The 20,038-nt window shown below is 40.0% G+C and overlaps 2 protein-coding genes across 2 annotated transcripts; one reads left to right on the forward strand and one right to left on the reverse strand.

Annotated features, from left to right (window-relative positions):
- Nucleotides 1–821: 821 nt before the first annotated feature.
- slc25a35 (solute carrier family 25 member 35) lies at nt 822–7,794 on the reverse strand. Its single transcript, XM_080483877.1, has 5 exons — nt 7,274–7,794; nt 7,115–7,180; nt 6,865–7,017; nt 5,096–5,230; nt 822–4,239 (listed from the first exon to the last, which is right to left on the reverse strand). The coding sequence occupies exons 1-5, from the start codon at nt 7,643–7,645 to the stop codon at nt 4,069–4,071; spliced, it is 897 nt and encodes a 298-aa protein (XP_080340003.1). The 5' UTR covers nt 7,646–7,794; the 3' UTR covers nt 822–4,068.
- A 2,986-nt stretch (nt 7,795–10,780) lies between these two features.
- On the forward strand, nt 10,781–18,407 carry grk1b (G protein-coupled receptor kinase 1 b). Its single transcript, XM_080483876.1, has 8 exons — nt 10,781–11,164; nt 13,779–14,491; nt 14,989–15,116; nt 15,281–15,438; nt 15,725–15,808; nt 15,924–16,048; nt 16,145–16,346; nt 17,658–18,407. The coding sequence occupies exons 2-8, from the start codon at nt 13,793–13,795 to the stop codon at nt 17,939–17,941; spliced, it is 1,680 nt and encodes a 559-aa protein (XP_080340002.1). The 5' UTR covers nt 10,781–11,164; nt 13,779–13,792; the 3' UTR covers nt 17,942–18,407.
- Nucleotides 18,408–20,038: the final 1,631 nt, after the last annotated feature.

The following is a 20,038-nucleotide window of genomic DNA, read 5'->3' on the forward strand; positions in this document are numbered from 1 at the left end:
TTTTAGAGGAATTATTATAATTACCGTCTTTGTAAATACTTTATATATATATATATATATATATATGAGGTCAAGGAGCAGGTAGGAGCACTTTCATAAGCTCCTTTTTGTTACAGGATAACTGGGACATTTGTGTTTGTATTTGCTATCTAGAAGAAAAAAAAAAGATTCTTAGAAGTTCATGGATCATGAATCTTTCCAACGTCCCGTTTCCTCTAAACATTTCCATCTGGAAGCTGCAGAGTGTTTAGATTCCCACAGCAGCAGTACTCACGGGCAGAACATCGACCGGCGTCGGAATTCAACCAGTTTCACAGTCATGCTGAATGCTTGAATTAAGAATCTCTTAAGAACCTTTTCTGTCAACTGAGCTCCAAATATTTCCAGTTGCCATGGACAAAGTGTTACTCAGTAACTCCACCTGTTAATCTGGCTTGTTCAGGAAGATTCTTCTCTTCGCTCGGGAAACCACAAAACCTTTAGCAGCTTTCTTTTTGGGCGCTCATCACATTATCAAATATTCTATTACACTATTGGGGCGTTATTACATTACAGGCCACATTGAAAAAGCCCAGAATTCCTATGTTATTGTCCATTATTACAATATTTGTGGTTATAAAGGGAGTACTAGTTAAATCATTCAGTGTTAAATGATCCATCTCCAAAAAAAAAAAAAAAAAAAGACACACTTGCGATATAGTTAGGTTAACTTCTGACCATAAAAACCTTGAAAACGAGTGATTTGACATCACAGCTCCACTGGACAAACTTCAAGTTAAGTATCATTTAATTAAAATAAATATACAAGTGACAAACACAATGAGTGTCAGTAACACATTTAATGGTTTCTTTTCCCTTCATGTCCAAGGCGCACGTCTTCATAATCCATTACAGGGCATGCATGTTGAAACAGTCAAGATGTTCTGCACGTAACATTCACTATTATTGCTCCACACAGAACTGTCACCGGGGTGCGTGGTTCCAAACCAAAAGACTAATATTTTTACGAAAGTCGGTTTCATCAAGAATCGACTGTCATCATCATCTTCATCATCACCACTCCTGACCTTTTCCTCCATGATTCATGATCTTGTGACCCTGTGGCCACGTTCACGCTGCAGGTCTTGATGCTCAATTCCGATATTTTTGCGCGATCATTCACATTACATTTTAAACGCCACCTCGGCCAGGTTGGCCACGGGTCACTTGTGAGGGAACAAATTTAAAATAAATCAGAACTGGGTGGCATTTCCCTGCAGTGTGAACGAGGCCCAAGTCATCAGTAACTTTTCAGTTTGAACAGGTTTCACATGGCTCTGTGATTAAAAAGGCAGCCTTCAGTAGTGAACAGTAACAGTATGAAACGAGTCAAGAGCAAAATATGGCACAATGTCTGCATAGCGGAAGTCATTTCAAATGTCCTCTCGAAGATTTTCACTGTCTCGTACGTACCAGGGAGGACTACTACATTACAACATGTCTGCCAGTGTAAGAAACTATTAGACTAAACTGACTCAACAAAATCCAAACTAAGTTAACTTAAATGAAAAAGATCATTGAGTATTCACATACAGTGTTTCTAGTAAAACTGAACACAATTACAACCGGAAACCTGATTTCATTAGAAAGATTAAAAATGAGAACCTGATTCGGTTGGTATATTCTATTTATAGCCTCTTCAGGATGCCAGAGGCCAAAACTTTTCAAAATAAAATATACTCAAGTAACATTATTCTCCTTCTGAGTGTTGCGGGAGTGAAATGGACCGATATACATTCTTAGAGCTACAGTACATTTTAATCGTAGGTTTCAAGACACCAGCAGTGTGCTGTCACACACAAGTTCATGACATCTTATTAAATCCTGCACTTCATGAAGAAAGCACCAAGGTGAGAAAGTAATTTTACATTAGAGTCCAAAATATTTCTATTTTAACGATCAGGCTTTTGGCTTCATAGTGAGTCGGAGTCACAGGGAGCAACTCCTCTCGTTTTACTTTCCCTTTAATAGACTCAATAACGTTAAGCAGTATTGTCTATTCACCTGCTTCTTCTTTACGACTTAAAGTAGTTTTTACACAGGACACTCATCAAAAAGTCTTCTTATTTCTCAAAGGCCACAACAACCCACTGAAATGTGATTAATAATCAGCGGCAAATTGTTGCAACACGATGTATTATTTCATTGGACGCGTTGAAATGTCATAAAAGCAGATCAGAAGGGATTTTTGAACATTGCATTGGAGCAACCTCAACAGCCTAGAGGACTTATTATCATTTAGGATAAAGAAAAGGGTGTTTCACAATGTAAAAAAGCAAGCCTTTGCAGGTTGCTGCCACAGATGAATGAAAGTGTGAAGATGCTGGTGTGACCCTGAGTAAAGGTCAGCCAGAGAGCACATTGTGCTTCGAAACTGCCGAGTAATCAAAAACAAGAGGAAACGGTGTCGCTGCACGAGCACAAAGCGCCTCTCGACAACCACGCATGAAGTTTAAACTCAAGCTGATTTCATTGTAGAGTTTTCACTCTTCTATTCAAACAGGGGACCGTGATAAGGCGGTGGATGAATTCATCAGATGGTGAACGTAACATTAAAAGTAGAATGTTGCTCTTAAAGTGCCGAGTCGCGGTGCAGGGGTCTCTGCTGACACCCCCATCCAAACTAAATACTCAATTTGTGTTCCTTACTTTCATATATTGCCTCATAATAATACAAAAATTGAAAACAGATATTTTTTTTGTTGGAATAACATTCAATGAATTAACAGAAATACACTTGTAATCTAATCTGGTCACTTCACATTAAAAGGTATTCACATTACTTTCTAACATCTTTTACTTCTTTAACCGGCCAGAGGTAGGAGAGCACTAAGTCAGGTGTTTCAGACTGTTGTCTTAATGTTTTTTACTCCACTTGCTGCTGAAAACATAGTTTCATCTTTTATAGCACACCCATTCACTCTACTTCCAACATGAATTATTTGGGTTCACTGTAACGACCATGACATTAGAGTCTCTGATTAGAATAAAGTGTTTGTATTTGTTAAATACGACACTGTGCAGCAAACTGTGATGGAGGTGGTACAGTTTTTGTGTTCTGCTGCAGTATGTTACTATTGTAACTAAAAAAATGACCATGACAAGAAAAAACTACGTTAACACGTCCCCACTTGGATGTGTGAAAAAGTTATACTTCCTATTTCGGTGTTTATGACCTCATTCGACCCTTTTTTCTTAAAATTGACAAAACACCGGCCAACACAACGAACATACAAAACGAATGCAGTGGGACGGTTTCCCACATTCCTGTAAAACTTCCACATTCTATTTTGGAGGGTTCTCCTAAAAAGCTTTGTATGCTTACTTTTCATTCAAGGCCAACAAAATGTCTCATCTAGACATTTCCCTCTCTGCTGTAAACACTCAAGTAGAAACTTCACAAGCTTCTTTATAACCAGTTTGGCTTGTTTGTACCTAGAAAACTTAAGTCTATAACAATTCATCCAATTCATATTCATTTTACACACACCGACTTATTGGTGTGTGTGCCGACTCGTGATCTGTTAAAAATTATACTTATATTGTTCTCTGCCGCTCCACCTGGAGGAAGACGGCTGTCGTAAGAAGTTTGTTTGTGGTCCCGTCTTTCATGAACGTCTGTCTGACAGGATGGGGCTTTAGTTCAATGTTTGGAACTGAAAAGTCAAACTTGGTGCTTTCTTCAGGCGACGCAGTACAGATCATTTTAAATGATATGGAATGACATGAACAAAGAGTGCGAGCACTCTAAACAGCGAATGTTTGGCGTAGTTCTGTGACAGCACACTGTACGTTATCGCGACAAATTCAAGCGCTTGAGCTTGATCAAAGGTCTGAATGGAGTTTTTGACTGCCCTGCGTTTTCTTTCTTGGAGTGTAAAATGTTCCCTCCCTTCTTTCCTTTCAACATCGACGATGCTCAGTGTCTTCCTCACCTCGCAACCGTGGACTCATTAACCGAGGACTCATATAACCCATGCGCTCAAAACTTAATGAGTCACCCATTTCCCGTGAGTCTGGTCCCTGGTGTTATCTGAACGGCCGGTAGAATTTGCGCAGCTCATCCCAGAAGAACAAAGACAGGATGGTGTGTGGACCGAGTCGGAAGTAAGAGGCTCCCAAGCCTTTGTAGAGTCCCGTCAAGCCCTCCTTCTTCAGAGTCTTAGAAAAGCAGTCAGTGAATCCTTTGTAAAGCTGCCCCTATAAGATAAAACATTGTCTTTTAGTTTCTTGCCGAGCTGAACAGATGCTCTCTCCAGCTCCCAGCTCGATGATCTTTGTGTATTTAAAACTCTCTTTCTGTGCATTTTCTGCAGCACCGCATGTAACTGGACTGTAACTATTATATATTATATTAAGGCTCTGCAGAGAAAAGGAGGATTTTCTTGGAACAAAGCTAAAGTTGAAGTGAATCTGTACGACAAATGACTGGATCAAGCGGTTGGAGTTTTCAACAGCGAAAAGCCAATTAACTGTATATTTAGATTTGATCCAGTCTTATTACTGCGACCAGAACAAGCTGGATGATGCCGAATTCCATTTTTTCTAGGAATACAGTATGTCATCATTCCTGTCATTTTTAAATAAAGGAATAATACATTTAAGCTATATTTTCCACGAAGAGATTTTTTTTTTTTAAACAGCTGAACAGGATCTATATGTAATGAAGACCAAATTACAAGATAAGCTATTGAGAAGAGGCATTAGGAAAACCCTCTGTATAACACACCTGCAGATTTGTTTTAAGATATAATTATTTGATGCGTTTTGTTCAGTGTGTGACGTGGCTTTAATCACAGCGATAAGCAGATCAATTTTATCCCCACCTGCTGAGAAAATATATCAGAGTTGACAGACCATCCCACCAACAAATCATATCTTGGGTAGCGGTTTGGTTTGAGACGACACATATTAAACATTACTAAGCTTGAGTTGGTATTGAGTTTTACTTCCGCAACCTCAGAATAATAGTGAAAAGCCAGCCACGTATGAGACAACGCGTTTGATGTACCGAGTCTCCCGGAGACAGACCTTCGGCCTACCGCGGTGTCCTCACCTTGCCGAGGTGGTCCACTGGTTGGTTGTAGAGCCGCGTGCTCACCACGTCGAAAGGCGTCATACAAAGCACCACGACCACGCTGCTGAACATGCCGGCCGTCAGGGGCACCAGCCAGCTGTCCTGCGGGAACACCTAGGAAGGAGAACACCACACTGAGTGTCCACGTATGGATGTGCACTGACATGATAATTAAATTGAGAAGTGGAACGTGAAAAGTATTGGGTCAAGGTCAGCAGCAGCTTGTGGTTTCAAAAGGTTATGAAAGCAATTATTTCATGTGTAGAGATTGGCCTGCAGTAGATTCTTTGTTTATAGAGGGATGTTTTAAGAGAACAAGGGAATTATACCTCCATTAGAGTGGGGGTGGGATGGAGTAAACCCCCAAAGAGCAAATACAGAGAAACAGTCACTCCTGTAGTCACTTTGGAGACACATTCCACTAAATACACATGTTTTTCTTTGATGAACACACAGCAGAGCCCCAAACCTGGAACTGAAAAAATGTCGAAGCTGCTCCACCCTTCTTACTTTTGAGAGTTGTTACCAACTCAACCCCGGACTAATAAAGCACATTATGCTTGGGGCAAAGCTGGATCAGTATGCGACATGGAGAGAGGGAGTGTGCTCCAAATTAAACTGGTCGTGCAGAAGAGAAACGGGTTCACCTCCGCAGACGTACTGACGAACTGTCCATTACGTACGCTCTCTTCACAAATCATTATCTGGGATGGGCTGCATCGACTCTGAGTTGGATGGAAGTATTATAGAACATGGCGAGGAAAAAAATAACTCCCCTTGTGCAGGATGAGCAATCAGATATTTAATGCTGTTACTTGAGATGGGAAATGGAGATTTGGTGTGAAAATACTCCAATATTTTTGTTGAGTTATTTGGCACCGATCTAGACAGAACTGAACAATTCATCCCATATACACAGAATAACATTGAAAACGTTTCGTCTCACGAGGCCCGAGGGAACTCAAACAGGAACACAAAACATCAGGAATCAGAACACTGTGACAACAATATCAACTGTTACTGTATGTTTATGAGGCTTTCTTGGTAAGAGGAAGCTGTTTTTAACTAGAGCTTTATCAGCAACGTACAACCCCTAAACTCAACCCAACAGTTATGTAAGCTTCATAGCTTCAGCCAGGGGGCCAATGAAAGGTGTCAAGTTTCTATTCCAGAGAGCAATGCAGACTGCTTTGTCAGTACCACAATGACTGCTTTCCAAAAGTGTAAACAGCTATTGACTACAAATGATCTCTACTCAAATGTTTTCAGGAGTTTGGAGCTGTGACTAATGACAGTATTCACCCCCCATCCTGCTGATTACTTCATGAAAATTTTATCCTGTAGCAGTTTTCCTATGTTTTATTTTGCAGATGTAAGACTCTGCCCATCATTTATGCATTTGTTTATTGGTAAATGAACTGCATACATTTTTGTGCCCCTTTGGCTCTAAGATGTTTAAAATCCTGCAACTAAATTAATTATGAACATCACATAAAAACAGATCTTATGGAGGGAAGCAGCCCTATAACTTATGCTTGCCGTAAGGAAATTCTAGCCGATTCTGTTTCTGCCACTCAACGCAGTGCAGCGCCTCTGTGAGTTAAACGGTATGGCCGGGCAGACGGATGTTTATTCTTGAACAGTGCAGTCATGTGGAAAACATGCGCACAGCGAACCCCCACGAAGGGCCTTCTCCCGCCACACTGCACTGGATTTAGATGACTTTGGTGTTAAGACCACTTTCTAACCTGGAGGTCGAGGACGAGCTCCTTGGAGGAGGAGAAGGTGGAGAGCTGAGCGGCCGACCCCACGCTGACCCTGGGTACAGCAGCACTGGAGCCCCTCCACAGTCCCAGAATGCCGTGCTGCCTGTAGATGGCTCCCAGAGCATGGATCATCCCCTGTCAGGAAGAGGAGGAGGAGGAGGAGCACACATCAGAAAAACTGCTGATGCTTTCCACTCACACGTTCACTCCCAGAGTGAGGGGTCATTGTTACCTGATGTTGATGCTGATGGCCGACAGCAATAGTTGAGGTAGACTGACTCTGCAGGTGAGTCTTCACCTGTCAGTGGAGTCAACAAGACTGAGTTCATCTCATCACCTTCACCTAACAAAGAATGTACGACTTCAGGATGAAATAAAGCCAGCCACTGACCAGGTATATGGGACTCCCCATCACGGCTCCCACCACTCCAGCCACGGCCCCTGCCATGGTGGTTTTGACCGCGCTGACCCTTCCATTGGTGTGGATGTAACCAGAGGACTCGATGACGGCGTAAGAGCCCAGCCGGACTCCATTCATAAAGAACTGGTAGAACAACCCGGGGACGAGTCCCTTCTGCAGCCCCGCCAGTCCGTCCACCTTACCGATGGTGTAGAAAGCGTGGAAGACGTTGCGGTAGTAAATCTGGTAGGAGCCTCGACTCTTCAGCTCTCCCTGCAGCTGCATGCGCGTCTTGACGACCTCCAGCGGGTTGGTGAACAGACACGCTCCGCACGCCGCGGCTCCGCTCAGCACGAAGTCCATCTCGGCCCCGCGGCTGGAGGACGGATGTCAGACCCGCTGCCGGTCCCTGCTAGCCTCCATAGCTGCGGGTTTTTAGCTCTGGCTGCCACGTCTTCCCCCGCACACAGGCGCTACTGTACTGTCCCCGGCACGCTCAGCCGTTTAGGTGTAGAGGCGAGCGGACATGTGAGCATTTCAAGGACTCTTCGTAAACTGCGGCATCAATTTTATACGGACAAAAGGTGGAAGATTCTTTTTTCTGAAATAATGAAATTCGAAACAACAAAGCATTAAAAATGTACACATAGAATTTAAACATTATTCTTGGATGAACTGAGGGTTACAATTAGTTGTCCCCAATAGTACTTTGTTTTGTTTGATAACAGATTAATTTTAAACGTACACTGTGCTTGTTCCCTGAACGTCTCATGTCAGACACGAGGTTTCCTTTCCTTTCTTTTTTTTATAACTTTATTGCACAAATGGTGGAACAGCCAAACAGTGCAAACAAACGCCAAACCCAACAGAAAACAAACAACTTTAACAGACGGCGCTCACAAATAATACATTCATATAATTTCAAGCTCTATGGTATGAACTTATAAAGATTGTAACTATAACAAATACAAATAAGGATGGCGGTTTTTTTTATTTTTAAAGAATATTCTAATTTTAAAAATATATATAAAAAGGACTAGGGAAGCAGAGGGCCTCATTATGCTTTTTGGAATAGTCCTATAAACAACTCAATAGTTTTATTGGGGTTTTTTTGTGTTCGTGTTACTTAGTGTTCTTTAAATTCAATATAAAACTTAACAAAATTTGGGTTTACCTTTGCTAATCTCCATTTGTGATTGTGAAATTTTCCAATTTGAATTATTAAATCAACTATAAATTCAATGTCTTTAGTTTTGTACTTATTATATGCAATTACACTTTTACAAACAATTTGAACATAATTTTTAGTTTTACACAGTATGCAGTTCTCAACTTTAGTTCATAAGGTAGTTGAAAAAGAACAGTAAAAAAAAAAAAATAACTTAATGATTAATTTTCGCTTTTACAAAAGGTAAAAAAAAATTTCAATTTCAAATAATTGAAAGAAAAATACATTTGTTTTGTATATGTTGTGCAAAACATTAATATGTACTTGCCTAATTTTATTGATAATACAAAATTTGTACGGTAATAACCAAGCTAGTTAGTACACTGTTCATTTCTTTAGCTGTGGAGTCATGAACATACAATGACAGGGCGGGGTAAACAAGTCTAGAGATGCCTTCAGCTTTGGTTAACAGGATTCTACCAAAAATAGTCAAGTCATGTTGAAGCCATATATTCATAATATTATTAGTTTTTTTTAATCTTGAAAGAAAGTTAAACTGTTGTCTGGATGACATATCCTTAGACACATACCCCAATACTTAACATTTTTCTTAACTGGAATGTTGCATATGTATTCATCATCTGTATCAAATAAACTAAGAATTTCACACTTTTTTAAATTAAGATGTAAACCCTGAAGCTTTCGAAAACTCTTCAATCAATTTTAAAAATGGTTCAATTTGAGATTCATCTTGTGGAAACAGAACTGTGTCATCTGCAAGTTGAGTAATTCTAATTTCTCTGTGAAAAATAGATAGACCATGTATGTTGGTCTATCTATCTTGAAAGTTTGTAGCTCTACAACAATTAGAAATAAAAAAGGAGAAATTGGACAGCCTTGACGTACAGATCTATTGGCAGGGAATCTATTGGAAGTATTGGGATAGATCATTGCATTACTGTTTCACACAATATTAATACTACAAATAATAATGAAACTGATTATCATAATTGCTACTACTACATTTATAATTCAACCAACTCTTTAATTTGAATAAACAAGTTAATTTCATTGTAATCTGCAGTGTAATACAATGATAAAATAATGATTCAATTATTTTCAAACTATGTTTCAAACTATAATTCATACTATCCTAAACTCTCAAATCGAATGGTTTGGCTTTCTCAGCGCAGCCACACAGTAATTACACATGTATTACACTTTCATTACACAGGTTAAATGTCTGCACTTAACAGATTTGCTCTAATTGATTTGGGATGTTCACACGCAGCCAGTAAATCATCATTAAAGTTTCTGAAGCTCGGGTATGACAAGCCACAATAAGCACAGGTTAGTTATTAAGAGAGTCCTTAATCTGACACACATCACAACTTTACAGTTGGAAGACGTGAGTTCAGGGTAATACTGGGTTACCAGGGCAGGCCAATGTACTCAATTATAGATTACAGTGAGTCTCTGCTGTTTTTCAGCTGATGAGCCCTTGCAGCTCACCTGCCACGATTCCAGACATTTCAAAATCTCTATTTTGTGAGCAAACGTGACTGAAGGTTGTTTTGTTTTTATTTACAATCAGATAATTAAATAGGAAATGATTCAACACTAACCTGAAAAAATCAATAAAATACAACGATGACTTTCCCGTCTTAATACAGTATTGCTGTGAGAGCATGAGGAAACTGCAGCTGTGAAATGGTTTACAATTTTCAACAACCCTGGAAAATAGAGGACACAGATGTATTTGCAGAAGATTAAAAATGGATTCACACTATCTCTGCAGCTCGCCTTTGACGTCACACGTGGGAGCTCATTGGTCAGGTTCATGCAGGTATGGTTAACAATCTTGTCTGGGTGGGTGGGTTTGTTCTTTGTGACTGAGCTGGATTAGACTTGAAAGTAAAATCTGCTTCACCTCTACCCCTTTTTAAATTGGATTGGCGCTCAGGGTCTTTAAAACAGCTTCAGCTTGATGCAAAGACAGGAAATGGGCTTGAACAGGCTTAAATGAGACATAACTTTTGCGCAGTCTCTTTTAAAGAATTACATGCAGAATTGCTTAGTTCATTCAAAGAATGATTCATTATAAAGCCAGTTCTCCACATCCAAAAATGCATTCACTTGAACTTATGCGTATTTTTACATGGTTACGTTTTTATTGCATTGAGAGCTGTCAAAGTATTTTGTGTCACAGTGTCATGTTCAGAGATATGCCGTATGAGTCAAAGTTTGGATAACCTGTAATAGAACAGAGAAATCTTATTATTGAGAGTGTCTTTTGATGGCAATAACAGTTTTCCCTACCCTCGACCATCAGTGTGATTTCAGCTGTGACTACTTGAATGATGAGTTGGTACCTGCTCATTAGTAATCACTGCTGCTGCTGCTGAGGTACACTAATAGCTTCTGCCAAGTTGCACAGTCCAGTAATGTCAGGGTCTAATCCTCCCCAGCTAATGAACTGGCAAGTAGGATTTCAGGTACAAAGAGAACCACAACGTGAACCCACAACACACCACGTCGTAGGACCAGAAGTGGAGAGTAAGCCTGCTAAAGACACTCACTGCACCGAGGTGTCTGGTTGATGGAAGAAACATTTGTAAATAAGAGGGAAGGTCATAGGGTGGGTGCAATCCTGTGGGAATTCATTTATTTACTGTAGCTCTTGATTTGACGCTCTGCAACAGAAGAAAAGTTTGGTAAGTGCTGCTTTTCGTCTTTTTAAAACGATCTTGATATATTTAACAATGGTCCTAAACATTCTGATTAGCTCTACTGTGCATTTTATAAAGTATTGACTACCTCTCTATCAATATCTGATGAAATATTTTCATATGTCATAAATATTTAATCAGAAGCCTCATTAAACAAAATCCTGACATCCCCCAGTGCTTCTTTCCCTTTTGGGTCCAGTTTATCACGTTTGCAGTTTCTTTTAAAAGTCTCTTTGAGATGATTAACTTGCTCCACTTCAGTGTGCCATTTGTTTAAACACATTTAAAAGCAAGTCTAAAGATGTAGGTTAATTAACAAGGAGGTCGATTACCTGCATGTTAAGCTCTGGTATCAACAGTCAGTGTTAATTGGATTGAGTAAAGTCAGGATCGCAAGCAGCCAGCAGTATCGCTTCCTGTACCACATATACCAGGTCAGCACAGAGTAGCTTTTTGCACATCAAATATACTTCACACAAGTCCAGTGGTCACTTTAGGTGAGATTTTCATTGTCTACTAACTATTTGCACAAAGGTCAGTAATACTAGAATAAGTGAATTATGCATCTAAAGTTTCAAACTGTGAATGCATCATTGTTGAGGCTTGGTGGGTATTTTCTTCTGCAGTTTGTAGTACCTCAGAAGGCTGAGGAAGTAAACAAGCTTGGGCGGTCGAATTGGAGCTAATGCCCAATTCCCAGTACCGCATCTGCCCAAATCCTCCTCCTTGCGTGAGTGTGTGCACATGCAAGTGCATCATTGTGCACGCAACCCCCATCCAAAGCATCTGAAATGAAAAATAAATGAATAAATAAAATTCTTCCATTAATGTTTTGAACAGCAGGGTGCAGCATATTCCAACATTATTCACAATTCACCTGCTGCTGGTTTTGGCCTGAAAGAGCTCAAACTTTATTTTCAGTAACAGGTCAGATTAAGTGGATACTGTGGATGACACACGTGTCTGGTTGCCATCCCGAATTAATGCGGCAGTATTAAGCCGTAAGTAAAAACAGTAATAGCTGGCTTAGCTCAAGGCATTGTAAAGCCACATGCAATAAAAAAAATAAATAGAGAAAACCACAAATTAATCTTAACTTTGTCAGGTTTATATCTTGAAATTAGGATCTCTTCTTTATCCTGTGTTTGCCCCTTTTCAATTGCACAGTGATGACAGCTTCAAAAACTTTAGTGTGTTTAATAAACAAACCTTAAAAGAAAACAATTAAACTCACAAAAGTTTGGTTCAACCTTGAATAAATCCAAATGTGTGAAGCAGATTAAACCTGTATGACTTTCAGGAGAAAACATTTCTGACCATTTTCCTCAGAGAACTGCTCCAACCTCAGTATTTGATCCGGATGTCCTGTGTGAACCCATATCAGCATATTTGTTTAGTATATTTTCTGTATAGGTCCTAAGGTACTACTAAGATGTATGAATTCATTTTTTCAATAGCTCCTCCCTCGTTGTGGTTTGCGGTGATTTCAATGATTCTTCTTGATTTGCACATGGTAAAGTTGTAAACTGAGACGTTAACAGGCTTTAGTGATCCTTTAAGCCGTCCACAGTCACTCTGGGCTTCTTCAGCTCTCAGGGTATTGTACAGGGAACACATGGAGTAGGATTTGTGTTTTATTAGTTAAAATTAATAATTCATTATAGAATCTCCATATTGTAAAGACAGATTTAAACTCAGATAATCAAAGGTTTACATACGTTTCTCACCACTGAGACCTGTGTGGTTAAGTTTAGTGCACTGCAAAAGAGAAAGAATAAAAAGTCAGATGAGAGGAAGGTTGGAAGACTGAAAGAGGGTGAGAATGTGTGTGAGAGACAGAGAGCACACGATACCTTAAAAACATAACGATCAGTAATTTGTTATTGAAGTAAAAAGTAATTGACACACGTGACTGTGCCTGATTTAACTCATGTGCAATCAAATATCTAGATTTACTTTAGTGGTCAGTTTATCTTCATAGAAAATATACATTTTAGTTTGAGCATTTAAAAAAAAAAAAATATTTGATATCACGTAACCAATGGTGACCACGATAGAATTTGTGTAAATGAAATATATTTTCATTTCAATCGGTTATTTATTTATTTGACAGGGACAGTGCTCATCAGTGAACTGAGAAAAAACAACATTAGCCACAATTCAAACGGTCTAATCACTGCTTCCCAGGGTATTATACAACCACACACAAAAAAAGACTGTATCTCTTTATATGGAAGGTATGTTTGAGTTATTTCAGGTGAACTAATTATTGCATAACAGTGAATTCAATTACTGCACCAGAGCAACAAAATTCATCGTTGATATCGAGATTAACAAAATGGACAAAAATCATAAAAAAAACTGACTTTGAGTAAAAGCAGACCACAAACAGCAGGATTACATAAGATACAGATATACTACATTTAGAAAACTGTGTTCAGCTCAGTCAAAGGTTCCTCTGGTGTGTCAGCATGACTTACGAATAAAACTACACAGTTCAATCTGTATCCTGATAGAATACGGTTATAGGTCTATGGGTATGCTCAAGAAAAACATTTTCCAGCACTTTGACAGGTGTATTTGGTTTTGTGTTTGCCAGATAAAGGCGACGCCATGGACATCGGGGGTTTGGAGACTGTTGTGGCGAACTCCGCCTATGTGTCTGCCCGGGGCAGCGTGGATGGATCTGCGGCAGCCGCCATGCGAGACAAGAAGATGCGCGCCAGGCTGAAACTCCCACACATCAGAGATTGTGAGCACATGAAGACAACGGTGGACTCGGCCTTCGAAAGCCTGTGTGTCAGACAGCCTATCGGCATGCGCCTGTTCCGGCAGTTTCTGGAAAGTGATGCAAACCATAAAAATGCTGGCGAGCTGTGGAAAGACATTGGAGACTACAACACATCCCAAGAGAAGGACAGAGTGCAGAAGGCCCAAAAAATTGTCAATAAATACTATGAGTCAGCGTCAAAGAATTTTTGCAAATTCCTGGAGGAGAAGGCCGTCAGTCGAGTGAAAGAAGACTTCAAGAACGTCCGTGGTGACCTGTTCAAAGAGAGCGAACAGCAGCTGCTCAAACACCTGGAGAAGTCGGCCTTGGATGGCTTCAAGAACAGCATGTACTTCTTGCGCTACGTTCAATTTAAGTGGCTGGAGAGCCAGCCCGTGGATGAGGAGTGGTTCATGGACTTCAGGGTCCTGGGTAAAGGAGGGTTTGGGGAAGTGTTTGCTTGTCAGGCAAAAGCAACCGGCAAAATGTACGCCAACAAGAAGCTGGAGAAAAAGAGGCTCAAGAAACGCAAAGGCTACGAGGTAACGCACCGCCAGGTTAACTAATTCCACCCACAACCATTCTAATCAACCAAATCAGTCATGACAAGGGGATGATGGAATAAATGGCAACCTGAAAATCAGTAGTAAATAAAGAAGAACTAGTGCAAGTGGCATTCCCAGCATGTGCAGGGGTTTAGCTCTAACAACAGCTCAATGCAAAGAAGCTTGAGACCCTATTAAAGTCCCAACAAAGAAGCTCAGAGTCCCACGCAGAAACAATGTGCTCAGCTAAAGCCCATTGCTTCTAAAAGCATCAGTGGATAATGAACTTTAGTTCTGCTGGGAGCAGCATTACAATGCAGGTCAGAAGGCTGAAGATCGAGCATGCACATGTTGGTTTCCAGTGTTCGCTCATTAGTTCCCTGATCTGGTTGAAAAATCCACAATCCACAAAAGCCAGTCAGCAATACTTCAAATCACCCCCCCCCCCCCCCCCCCCCCCATGAATCATGTTCTTATGTTTGACTTGTTTTTAGGGAGCAATTGTGGAGAAGCGCATCCTCGCCAAAGTTCACAGTCGCTTCATCGTGACGCTGGCTTATGCCTTCCAAACCAAGACGGACCTCTGCCTGGTCATGACCATTATGAACGGAGGAGACCTCAGGTGCTTTTAAACACCAATTATACAAAAAAAAAAAAACCCAGATTGAATGCATTGTAAAGACACGCCAGTTACTAGTTTCTGTCATTAAAATCACAAATGTAAAATAACATCTCACTTGGAACAATTTGCCTCAAAACTCAATAACGTGCTGCCGTCTCTCACAGGTTTCATATGTACAATGTGGATGAAAAAAATCCTGGTTTTAACGAGAAGCGAGCATGTTTCTATACAGCTCAGGTTGTCTGTGGGCTGGAGCACCTCCATCAGCACAGGATCGTCTACAGAGATCTGAAGCCCGAGAACGTGCTGCTGGATGATGCAGGTGAGCCGCGTGATCTGCCAGGATGAGCTGATATTTCATCTGAAAGCTGAAGCTCTGTGAGATGGGCTTTTGCCCCCACATTTCACTTTCGGTTTCTCATATTTTCACAAAATCTAGGCACGAATAAAAATACAATATTTACATTAAATTAGGACTTTTTTTTTTTTCTTTAAAAAATGGACAGCACAGAATCCCTTTGATTTTAAAGAGGATACCTGGACAAAAATGTCAATTTTCTGTTAAGTATCCAGATACAACTGTTGTAATCCCTGCTGTTTTCCCTCAGGACATGTCCGTCTGTCTGATTTGGGTCTGGCGGTGGAACTTCCGCCAGGAAAAGACAAAACTACTGGATATGCTGGTACTCCTGGTGAGTGAACACATGAGAGTTTAAAAAAAAAAAAGATTTTAAATTGTACATCAATGTGTAAAACTTGTGTACAATCTTGTCAGCCATGTCTTCAGGTCTACTGTGTGTGATTCAGGTTTCATGGCTCCAGAGCTGCTGGAGAAAAAGGAGTATGACTACACAGTGGACTACTTCACTCTGGGAGTCACCCTGTATGAAATGATTGCTGCCAAAGGGCCCTTCAGAGTCCGGGGAGAGAAGGTACTGTACACATAACCTTACCTTACCTGTTTGCCTTTGTTCGGTGTCATTTCTCAGCTGCCACGTCACAACCAATATGTCACGGTCGCTCTTCAGGTTGAGAACACCGAAGTAGCGCGCAGGATCATAAACGATGCCGTTTCTTACACACCGGCCTTCAGCAAGGATTGCAAAGACATTTGCGAAGGCCTGATGTTGAAGGACCCGGTGAAGCGTCTGGGATTCAAAAACAACGATTGCTCGGAGCTCAAGAATCAGCCCTTCTTCAAGGAGATCAACTGGGGCCGTCTGGAAGCAGGTGACGCACGGATGTATCCACAAACAAAACGCCGAAACTGTAACACACATTTCCTGTTCATTCAAAACAAATATATGACTTTTTATGTCTGTTGATATGCCATACAAACTCATTTTGTTCACATTTCTCCTTCTTAACTCAATAAAATTGCTCGTGGCTAAAAGTTCCAGTTATGAAGAAACAATGAAAGTGCTTTACGCCTCTACAGCAGTTCTAGATATATCGTGAGCAAAAAAAAAAAAAGCGTGTTCATTAAGTAACTTGGCCTTAATGTGCAAATCTGGGTGGTTGACAGAGAAAGCTATGAAGTGTTTGAGCCTGTATGGAGAGTATCCGGTGATCAAAGAATAAAATGTGCATCAACAGATGCAACAAATATATATTTTCAGCAGCAACTCAGGGCAAATAAACTGAAGTAAATGTTAGCATCAGGCTTAATGTCCTTTAAATATTCACTACGGGTTTTACACTGTGAGTGTGTGTGCATGTGTGTGTGTGTGTGGATGATGCGTTTTGTATAATTCAGAGCCTGTCCGAGCTGGAATCAGTCACATCAAACAAATAAAAATCTAATCAGTGTTTGCTGTCCGTATCATTTGTTTCTATTCTTCATACCTAATAAAAAAAGTTGTAAACCGGGCGTATCTAACACAAGGCCCGTGGGGCCAAGACCGGCCAGCAAGAGACTCCAAACCGGCCGAGAAACCATCAAGCAAATTATAAAAACAAATCAAAGAAAACATTGATTTTATGAGAAATTTCTTCCGATAGCGACACAACACAAATCGACTCTTTGTCGAGATTGCTGTCATTTTCTATAATAAATGTTTGGATTGGTGAAAATACTCTATAGACATTTTCATCACGTATACTCTGTGCTACAACAGCAGCAACAAAAACCCCCCAAAACTTTAAAGTTGAAGTTTAAAAGTAATTACGGTACTAATTTACCCGTTGGGCCCATTTAAGATAAAATTGAGCTGTATGTGTTCTCCTGAACTAAAATGTGTTTGACGCCCCTCATTTTACCTTTTGGACATCCGACTGAACGCTGCCCCTGTAGGCAGCCGAGAGTCACATCCTGGTCTCCCGATATTATTAAAATCTGAAATATCAACTTTAAGCTATAACAAGAATGAACATTTTCACTGTAAGTTTTGGCGGAAGGATGGCCACATCCTTTCAAAAGACAAAAATAAGACACCGCACAATGTATTTTTGTAATAGAGGACACTTCTTGTGTGAAGATGTGTTTGTCTTGTGGACGTTTTTTTTTTTTGGTGACCTCCATTCTGTGTGCTTCGTCGATAGGTATGCTGCCTCCGCCGTTTGTCCCTGATCCTAAAATGGTCTATGCCAAAGACATTGACGACGTGGGAGCCTTCAGCACAATCAAAGGTATCGTCTTGGACAACAAAGACGCAGAGTTCTACGATGACTTTTCATCCGGCAACGTCCCGATCCCCTGGCAGGACGAGATGGTTGAGACCGGAGTGTTTGGGGAGCTGAACATCTGGGGAGAAAACGGAAAGCTTCCCAATGACCTCGACCCAAACTTTGTGGAGTCAAAAGGTGGAGGATGTGTCCTGCTTTGAATTAGAGATGGAAACAAAACTATACTAACACACTTAGATGCGGCGGGTGTTTATTCGGTGCCACTCACTTCTAATCGGATGTATATTCACAAAATTACTATATATTTTATGTACCTATGATGTGACATCTGGACCAATTATAGGGTAACTATATACCCGAAAAAAATAAAAGTAATTTGATGAAAATGAAGTGTAAAAATGACCACACTGATATTGCCTGTTGTAATCCTATTGCAGGTATACATTTTTTGTTTAGTGATAAAAAACTAAGTACTTAAACAGATTTTGTATATAAAACAAATTTCTGAACCAAATAAAATCTGCAGCACTGACAGTACAATGTTATGTAATTACTTTGTTTCATTCATTTTATTCTTTAGTAGCAGTACATATTATTTAACAGTAGCATTATAGGACAATATGTATATGTATAGCTGAAAACATTTAATAAAATCTTGCAAACACGAAATATGTTTTGATCCCTTTTGTCAACATTTATGGTTTGTTTCATGTTGCAACAACAGAAAGATGCTATAAATGTGCTATAGATGACACATATATATATATATATATATATATATATATACATTTGAATTTATTCTGAAGGGACATTTAGGTCATTTTAAAAGTACAATAGTCTTTAATTATAACTAAAAATAAGAGCACACCTGTTTATTTGCTTATCAGTTTAGCAAATGACAACATACTTCAGATTTAACCAGGGAAAAAACTGATAAAAAAAAAAAAAAAAAATGCCAAGCTGTGAAACGGCAAACTGTCATTTGTGATATTTGTCTTGTATATATAGAAAGAGAGTCTGTCACATGGAGCAGCAGCACATGAGAAAGTCTCTCTTTGTTAAGACGGGAGGTCTACACAGATAATGCTCCTCAGAAACAGAGGAAAAAAAACAATATCAATCAGTTGCTGTTCATTAGGAAGATAGCAGTGCCAGGTACGACTCCCTCAGAGTACAAAACCACACATGTAAAAAAGTAAATATAGAAAGCAGGGTCCTACAGTAACTAAGCTCAAGATATAAATAGAGATTAATTTGGACAAAAATTGCCATTACGTACGCGTGTGTGTGTGTGTGTGTGTGTGTGTGTGTGTGTGTGTGTGTGTGTGTGTGTGTGTGTGTGTGTGTGTGTGTGTGTGTGTGTGTGTGTAAGTGTATGTGTGTGTGCAGTGTCTTCACCGAAACTCTCCGACACACTGCACACAAATACTGACTATTCAAAGTTATACCTTTGACACATTATTGAAACAACTTTTGCTGCAGGCACGAATTACTGAAAGCAAACATGACTTATGCCCTTAATTTCAATCTGGGGATTCTCACACAAAGGCTGAGTCCACTCCATAATTTATCAAGGAACCAGAGAAAATCCAGTGGTGTGGTGCCCAACTGTGAGTGTGTTTGACTGCTTTTGCTGGAGCAGCTGTTAAATTATGCCATAAATCAAACACGCCAAGAGATAACACCAAAACCACTGATTACGCTTTGATTGATCGGCCGGCGGTGTGTTTAAAGCAGGTTTAGGTGGAGCAGACTTTCCCTTGAAGCCGGGAGGTCAACGCGGACACAACGGGATGAGTATCCCTGCTGTCTGGGGCAAGGGGGAAGAAATCAAACATTAACAGACACAAGACTATATGTTAAAGTCTGAATGCTTCTACAATGTTATGATAGTACTTTGAACTGTACTTCTGATTGCTGACGGGCAAATTCGACAATTTGATAAGATATCGACTATAAATGATCATATTCAAGTTTGTTGTAAACAAAGAAAACCTTCCCATTTACATTAATTTTCAAAAGTCTGAGCGAGACTTCTGTGGAGAGACACCCAGTGCAAGTAAAAACATTGTTCAATCACTTTTATTCTTGTATTCCCGCACAAATCTATATGTTTCCTCCACATATAAGGAGAAGTTATTTATTACAAGGGTGTGCCAGAGCAGCCGAGCCTTTGACCAGTTTCTTTAAGGTGAGAACACTGTAATATGTCAACACTACTTTTCAACAGAGCAGAAATCCAATCTATATGCTCAGGCTAAAAAAGAAAGGCGTCTTTTGTCCCGCTGCAAACTTGT

The sequence above is a fragment of the Lipophrys pholis genome, assembly GCF_963383615.2.
Source record: "Lipophrys pholis genome assembly, chromosome: 16".
In the NCBI taxonomy this organism is placed as follows: Eukaryota; Metazoa; Chordata; class Actinopteri; order Blenniiformes; family Blenniidae; genus Lipophrys; species Lipophrys pholis.

Coding starts and splice junctions, on each gene's coding strand:
- grk1b (XM_080483876.1), top strand. CDS start 13,793: ATGGACATCGGGGGTTTGGAGACTGTTGTGGCGAACTCCGCCTATGTG. Junction 16,049..16,144: donor TCAGAGTCCGGGGAGAGAAG/GTACTGTACACA, acceptor GTCGCTCTTCAG/GTTGAGAACACCGAAGTAGC. Junction 16,347..17,657: donor CTGGGGCCGTCTGGAAGCAG/GTGACGCACGGA, acceptor CTTCGTCGATAG/GTATGCTGCCTCCGCCGTTT.
- slc25a35 (XM_080483877.1), bottom strand. CDS start 7,645: ATGGACTTCGTGCTGAGCGGAGCCGCGGCGTGCGGAGCGTGTCTGTTC. Junction 5,231..6,864: donor AGCTCGTCCTCGACCTCCAG/GTTAGAAAGTGG, acceptor TCTCCTTCCTAG/GTGTTCCCGCAGGACAGCTG. Junction 4,240..5,095: donor CAGTGGACCACCTCGGCAAG/GTGAGGACACCG, acceptor TTTATCTTATAG/GGGCAGCTTTACAAAGGATT.